Source organism: Artemia sp. Qi Xiang Cuo, chromosome 8, assembly GCF_049724085.1.
Source record: "Artemia sp. Qi Xiang Cuo chromosome 8, ASM4972408v1, whole genome shotgun sequence".
NCBI classification, from domain to species: Eukaryota; Metazoa; Arthropoda; class Branchiopoda; order Anostraca; family Artemiidae; genus Artemia; species Artemia sp. Qi Xiang Cuo.
Window position 1 is genome coordinate 50,789,895 of NC_142801.1, and position 8,458 is coordinate 50,798,352.

General features: G+C 34.8%; 1 protein-coding gene across 8 annotated transcripts in view; it reads right to left on the reverse strand.

The window, feature by feature from the left end:
• The window catches only part of sds22 (protein phosphatase 1 regulatory subunit sds22), a 31,344-nt gene extending 23,557 nt beyond the window's left edge, over nt 1–7,787 (reverse strand). The window contains exon 1 of one of the 8 annotated variants that reach the window (XM_089093550.1): nt 7,744–7,787. Coding sequence is in view for 2 of the 8 variants with exons in the window: in XM_089093548.1 (XP_088949674.1) it covers nt 7,480–7,592 (113 nt within the window). In the remaining 6 variants the exon portion in view is untranslated. The other 7 variants (XM_089093548.1, XM_089093554.1, XM_089093553.1 and 4 more) reach the window with 7 other exon arrangements.
• Nucleotides 7,788–8,458: the final 671 nt, after the last annotated feature.

Genomic DNA, 8,458 nt, shown 5'->3' on the forward strand with positions numbered 1-8,458 from the left:
AGCGATTAGTGCTATGTACGAGATTAACACTGCTGCAGCTAAGGTAGGAAACGGGGTTTACCAGCTGTTTTTGTATTAAATCAGGAGTTAAGCAGGATTGTGTGCTATCTCATTTTATATGGATTATTTTGATGGATTTTGTGTTAAGGAGCACAGGAAAGGCAATGAGAGACCACGGAATCAAATGGGGAGGAAAAAGTCTCCTGGACTTAGATTATGCTGACGATTTAAGAATTCTAGATGAAAGTGTGAGCAAAATGAATGAACTTTTAAAGGCTTTGCGAGTTCAGGGTGCTAGAATAGGTTTGAAAATAAATGTTAAGAAGACTAAGTCACTAAGGCTAGGAATAAGTGAAAATTAAAAGTTGACGTTGGGTTACGAAAAGATTGATACAGTGGGCAACTTCACTTACCTTGGTAACATTATTAGTAAAGATAATGGGAGCAGTGAAGATCTTAAAAGTAGAATAGCCAAGGCTCAGGGTGTTTTTTCACAATTAAAACAAACATTCGAAGAATAAGAAGATAAGTCTGCAAACCAAGATTAGAATTTTAGAAGCTACAGTGATGACAGTAGTCAAATATGGCTCTGAAGCACGAGCGCTTCGAAAAGTGGATGAAGATTTGCTAGATGTTTTCCAGAGAAATTGCTTAAGGATTGTTCTGGGTACCCAGCTGCCTGACCGTATTTCAAACAATAGGCAGTACGAAAAATGTGGTTCAATACCACTCTCTAGGGCTATAATGAAAGAAATGTTGAGGTGGCTAGGGCACGTTGTGCGGATGAATTATGACAGATTGCCGAAGATTGTTCTTTTCGGCCAACTGTCTAGGGCTAAACGAAAAGCAGGTCGTCCTCGTCTGGGGGGGGGGGGCGTCATAAAGAAAGATTTAAAAGAAATAGGAACTTCGTGGGAGGGTGTAAAAAGGGAGGTTTTGAATAGATTTAGATGGAGGAGGAGCGTGCGTAGCTGTGTTGGCCTCAGGTGGCTTGGTGCTGCAGTGAGTTTTTAGTAGTAGTTTCAGCATTGTTTCAAAATATAATTCTCACTTACCTGGAAATCCATTAATAGGCCAGGTAATTTTGAAATTCAAATCTTCAACTCTTCTAATTTGAGAACAACTCAAATCTTCATCTCCTGAGCTTTACCTAAATTACCTTAATTTGCACTTTGGAGAAAATTAGGATCCATTACAAGAATCTTACAAAGAGAAATTCATTTACAAGGAGAAATTTTTAGATTGCCCAAAGCTGCAATTTAAGGTAGGCCAGGTAATGCCTAAGACTATATATTTATATTTTCTTTTTTTTTCTGAACATGCATTATTTTGCACTACAATGGTATTAGCCGAGAATTGGGGCTACTGAGAAGGAGACATGTTAAGAAAACTATTATTACTTTATAATATGTAAAAAATTGTTTTAGCATATTTTGAAGGCACTTCTTCTAAACATTACTCCCCCTCCTTTATGTGGAAGTATATAGCCCAAGTTATATGCATATTTTGTGTTTATTGATTTTGTCATCATTGATTCAATTTATGGGTACAAAGTGAAAACTAGTGTGACACATGGCAAAATACATGGGGCATTAGGAGGCTAGGAGTAAAATATAGTAGAATTTAAAGCTTTTCCCCAAAAATTTATTTAGTTAGTTTAAAGCTTAAAGCATATTCCCCAAATTATTCATTTGGTCACTTTAATTCAGATACTCAACCAATTCATGTTTGAATATTTTAAAAACAGTTTATATAATCAAACAATCAGCATATATTGAAAAAATATATCAAATACTAGAATATTGCAGTCCTCGACTGCAAAAGAAGGAAGAAAAACAACCAAGGGCACATGGCAAATTGGAGAATTCAAGAACAAACAATGCATAATTTACACTAGGCCTAGAATTAGTTCTTATTAAATCTGTATTAAAGTAGAATGCCAAGTAAAATTAAAAACCACAAGCTTTTTCAACTGAAAGTAAGGAGCAACATTAAAACTTAAAATTGACAGAAATTATTCCATTGAGTGACTTAACATTACAACCAAGAGGTAGACCAAAATGCACTATCTTGACAAAGGTATTTCTATCTTGTCACCAAGTTTTACTTTGAGGGCAGGATCACTTCCCTTACAATTAAAGATGATAAACTCCGTTTTAGCCATGTTTAAAGACAGAAGATTTTCTCATATGACCATCTCAAAGCTGCAAAAATTTTCTCTGAAACACAGAAAAGATTTGAGTTGGATATTAAATACCATCAGCATTGTTCAATAAAGACAGATCTTGTACAATATACAGAAAGCATGGTTTAATCCCATGCTGAACTTCAGCTACACTGTAATTGTAAAGAGGTGGCAAAGAGATAGCTCCTTGACAGATCCCTTTTTGGACTGGGACAATAGTACAAGAATTTGTTTTCAAAACAACATTTTCCTATAAAAACTAATGGAACTACCATTGCTGTACCAGTAAATATTTATGTTAATAGAGTATTTGAATAGCTAAGAAACAAACATACTTCTAGAATCTGAATTTCATCCTGAATCCAAATGCAGAATTTTTTTCTATTGCAAATTCAGTTTTAACCTAATCTAATCATTCATTTTTTACCTTACCCATATATATATCCCATATTATATAGTTCCCATGGATTTATTCTTGATTTTGTCACCATTGATTCAATTTATGGGTAAACCAGTTTTAACAAGGTTGATGCTAACACAGGCATATAGGCCATATCTAAAACAAGAGAAAAAGGTATCATCTTTTAGGGCTTGTAAGTGGCTTAAAATTGAATTTGGGATGGGGAAAAATACTATATTTGGATACAGGATGAAATTCTGATTCTGAAGGTAAATTTGTTTCTTAGCTAGCTGAATACTCCATTAATATGAATATTTACTGCTGAATCAACGAAAAATGGCAAGTTCTTCTTACTAGACAGTTTTTATTAGAAACATATTTTGAAACTTTTGACCAAGAGTTTGGAGACATGGGAGCACTGAACAGCAGGGTTGCCACCACAACCAAGTAAAAATTACTAGCTTTTCACCAAGAAAATCATCAGCATTTCACCAAAAAATCAGTGGTCAATAATGATAGGGTTTACACCAAAAAGATATATTGGACACCCTGAGGTAAGACATTATATTTTTCAAAGGCCATTAACTACTTCAAGAAGGAAGAGAATTTATACCAAAAAAAAACGGAATTCAAACCAAAAACTGAAATTGGGATCTAACATCCTATTTCTGGACATAAAAATGCATTTTTATTTATTCAACTACTATTTTGCCTGTTTTTGTCTTTACTTTGCAAAACCTTTACTTTCTTTACTTTTACTTTAAACTTTTTTTTTTTTTTTTTTTTTTTTTTACAAAACCTTTACTTTAGAAAGTTTACAAAAAATGTGTTTACTTTTCTTGTTTTAATTTAAACATACAACCACAATATTCCTTTTTTGTCCTCAAATCGAATTTCATTTGCTTATGAGCGTTTTTAACCCCCGTGCCACAGTTAGCATCCTTAATGATAAACATCAGCTTTGCAAAAAGACACTCAAATGGTGTCGATTTCTTATATATTTGTTACACCTCTAGAAAATTGTCGTGGATCAAGCCTAAGCTGAAATATCAGATAAAGGGTAATAAATCTTATTCCCCTGGTTCCTTTGATAAGACCCCTGCTCTGATCAATCACCTAAATACTGTGGTTTGGAGGTATCATACAAAAGAAGCATCTTGGCAAGAATCACAAGAGCCAGAGAGCGTGCAAGTCTACAAGCCAGCAGAAACAGATTTCATCATTGGCTTTTCAACAGCAGTCATTTTGCAAACTCACAAATTCACAAACTGTACCTGGAAGGGCCCCCCCCCCCTTGTGCTAAAAAAAATTTACTAGTTCTGTTAATTAATGTGTCAGCTTGTGATTTCAGGAATGAATTACCAAGACCTAATTTGAATTTTCAAGAATTTTAGGTCTAATACTACAGTTTATCTTTATGCTAAAAAGTTAAATAAGCAGAGCAGACATTAAAAAAAAAAAGAACAAAAAGGACCATGAATACTTATAGTATATAAATAGCTATCTGTCAGTCCTGTCCTCAAATTGGAAGTGAAAAGGATGACTTGAGACAAAGACAAAACTATTTGAAGTACAAAGCACCATTTACTACTTTCATTAGTTCCATATTAGGCAGAAATTTAAGTTCTTTAATCAACCATCCTTTCTACAACAATTTAGCCAAAACCTTATATTGATCATGTACTTGTCCTAAATGGCAGTATAAATTATCCACTAGGAAACCAAATCTGTCAATATTCAAATAATATTGAATCAGAATCTGTAATTCAAATCAAATCCTATAAAACAATAAATCAAAAATACCATTAATTCAGATATAGGGTTAGAACTAGGCGTAGGTTGATATACTTTTTTACTCAAAGTTTTACACCAAATGTCTGTCCCAAGAAACTATATAAAGTCTGGCTAGCCAAAACACTGACATGACAAGGAATTTTTCTATTGCATCTCATTGTAAAAAGTAAAAAAACATAGGACTAGCTTTTTGATTTTGTATTTTCCTGTTTTTTTTTCTTTGTCTATCTAAAAAAAAGTCTTTAGCCTACTAGGTAAATACCAAGAGCACAAGTTCTTTTCTAATCACATTTTGAGAAAGAGAATGGAGTTTGAGAGACATAATTACTTATCATCTGTTGTACCCAATAGCTGGTAAAAACAAGATGTATCTATGTAATTTTTTTTTCTTTTGCTTTCATTAGATGCTAAGCAATTGGAGTGAAAACAGTAAATTCTCATCTTAATCAACCAAGTTACCTCAAGTTAATATAATTACTGAAATGAAACAGCAAACCTTGCAATTATTGTGCAAAATTAACTCCATTTATTTCCTTTTTCTTTTGGAGGTATAACAAGGTAGCTCTACTAATATTGCAAGGTGGTTTACTATTTGATTATAAGTTAAATAAAACAAAAGACTATCAGACAAACAATCAAAATAAAACAAGGGTAGCACAAAATAGTAATACAATATGACTTGGCTGAAACAACAGTGAAAAAGGGCTTGAAAGAAAGGAATAAAGATATTTCTTCTCTTTGTCTCAAGATTACCTGCCTACTGTAGGAATAAAAAAAAAACAAAAAAAACAGGACACCCATACTGAACTTAGTTCAGCCCAAAGTCCAGCAAGCACAGGGAATGTGGATGACTTTAATCTAACCCATAATATGAATATGATAGGCCAGAGCAGGAATATCAGAATTGAATTTAATGTAGTATCAACTATGAAACATTTCTAGTTAGGCTTGTCCCATGTCAAGATTCTGCACATAAGAAAATTTGGGTACTTGCACATTATATCTCACCCACCATTATAAACTGTACAAGGAAACCAGACATGGAAACCCATCAAATGGGTATTTGCTATCTAAATTGATTGCAAAGCGTGATTTCTCATTATGTTTATAATATTTAAAGTGTTATTTTTGGGGTTTAGGGGGGGAGGGGGGGTGGTGGTGGAAAGGTACCTAGGTTGGGTTAGGATGTTTTTAATATATGCTATGCTTTACACCCCCCCCCCCTAATGTGCAAATATATAGTCCAAATTTGTTTCTAGACTATTATATTTTCATCCTTTTATTTTATTTCATTAGCATTAACCAAAACTTGACTTCTTTTGGGTATAGTGGTGGGTGAGATATAATGCACAAGTACCCAAATTTGTAACTATAGGGAGCCTGTTTGCTAAAAGGATACAAAGAAGCCCAAAATAATGCCATTCTTTAGTAATAACAAATAAAAATAGAAATAAAATATGAAAGTCACTGATTATTTCACCTAAGTAGAACAGTGAAAACCAATCATGCATGGAAATTAAACCACTTTTTCAGAAATCACCAAATTAATGAAGAAAATCACCAAAAATCTCTGCTGAACAGAACACAACTGATGAGCAAAAAGTAATGCAAGAGAGGTGACACTGAACTCTCAGCTGCCATTCTTGGGAGACATCTGACAGTTGTATAAGTGGCCACAGAATTCCTGATTTGTTTTAAAATCACTTTTCTGTGACTAAGCAGCAGAGTCCACCAGACACTTTGATAGTAAATCACATCAGTCCAAATTTTGTTAAGGAAAATATTATTCAGTTATAATTAATTGTGCCCCTGGCCTTGTTTGCCCCTATGCATGGGCCTCTTGGTAAATCTGGGTCTATTCCTAGCTATATAATATGAATCTGTATAGATTCACCAGATCACCAATAGTCCTATCAGCAAACCCACAAAAGTTTACCTATAGACACAGCCTAGGAGAATTCCTTTTGGTAAAAGACTAGAATTGGCACTACTGACAAAGAAACATGTTAAGAAAACAATTCTTACTTCATAATATACTGAAAAATTGTAGTTCAAAATACCTTCCCAGGACATACTTTAGCCTGTAGACGCATCCCTGAAAGTTTCATTACCCTAACCCAACCTCTTTCTAAGATTGCAAATAGTAGCTGAAGTCAAATGTTACCCATTTTAGAGGTACTTCTCTCATACTTTACCCACAGAAATATAGAGAAAAACTTTGTTGATTAAATTGACAGGTGCAGGGAGCATTACAAGAGTGATGCATGGCAAAGACATGGCTATATATTTGTACCTTAGTGGGGGGGGGGAGGTAAAGTAGTAGAAAACCTTTAAAATTTGTTAGCTAGGCCTACAATTTTTATGTATATTATGAAGTAAAAATAATTTTTCTTAATATATTTCCTTTTCAATATCCCCAATTCTAGGCTTATGACTTTCTTTTTCTTTGTCTGATTTAAAACATGTTATATGCTTTTGCTGTAAACTGAATGGGGAAAACAGCAAAAGAACTAAGTCTATAGCCATGGGTGTATATCAAAGTATAAACAGATACTGACCAAGTACTGACAAAACTCTCCAAAAGTGACCCACGTACCTCAGCGCCTCTAGAGGGTAAATGTTGTACTACTTAATTGCTCTGAGCCAATAAATTAAATTTAATACAGCTTTTAAGGAACGAGTTTAATCACCTATGGAACTTGTGATTTACTTGCCAGGTTTGCATAGGTATGGAATCATCTCCGGAGATGTGGACAAAGGGTCACTTGTTTGTGAGGAGAGGACAGGTTTTGTCAGTACTTGTTGTATGTGTTTATACTTTGGGTGTATATATCTTCTTCTCTAGGGGGGGGGGGCAGCCAATTCTGTGATGAAGGGCAAGGGGCTGAAGTTATATTGGCAGTTCACAAAACCTTACATTGCCAGCAAGTTTTATCATACCTATGAAATCTTTATTAATAAGTAAATAACCAAAAAATCATCAATAAGCTTCACTATTAATCAATCTTCTTGGAATAGAGCTAAATCTTTCCAAGACATTATGGATAATTGCTTCTTGTTTGACTTTTATTCTGTCATTCCAGCTTTTTCAACCATCTACCCTTTATCAACTGCTTTTTTAGCCATATTCCTTTTCTCAACTGCTTTTTCAGCCATATCTACCATAAATTTGAACTTAAAGAGGGGAGCTGCCCCCCTCTTCTGTCCGCCCATGTCTACAGCCTAGCCTAATTAGGCGCAGTCCAAATGAACAACTGAAAATTCGATCATTTCCTATTTAAAACTATGGAGCTAAATACAATAATAGTAAACCACAACTAGAATATTATATATACCACAGCCCAATATTAGATATACTTTTTACCCAATTGACAAATTAAAACTTTGTGAATGATTTCGAAGCTTTGTTCGATTTAGCGCATATTTGTGCTTGCAGCGGGACCAGGCGTTCCCACCTCCCCAGGAATCTGAACGAAGCTTCAGAATGAGAGTCCCCCATTATGGCCTGTCTTGTGCCATTTTTCAGTAACCTTTGGCCATTGCTTGTCCAACTTGTGGCCGAATATAAGGAAATCTCCAATAGGCTCCAGACTTTGCTAGACGGGTGACCACCAATTTTTAAATTGTCCTCCTTATCTTCTAGGCCATGATGGTAAGGGGTTCAACGAGAAATTTGTGCTTAATGAGGCGTTCGTTGGGGTGACACGAAACGTGTGCAAGTCAGCAGATCGTTTTGACGCTTGAGGCTTTGTCGATGTTGTAACATTGTTACAACACCAACCAAATGATAATTGAATCAACTGTCTCAAAAGCTGTAACTACCTCGCTTAATTAGTATCCTGATAACCATATCAGGATACTCGGATATCGCCTGTTCTCAAATTTGTCTATTAACCCCAGGAGAGGCACCACCATCTACACAAAGGAGGGAATACAGGTTAGAGGTTTATTTTTCAATCATGATTATTCCCCTTGGGTTGAGAATGTTTTGGTCAGTATTATTAATGAGGGAAAACTATTACTGATAGGCTGTATAAATAGAAGCCCCAGTTGTCCAGATGCCCTTGTGTCTTACCAAG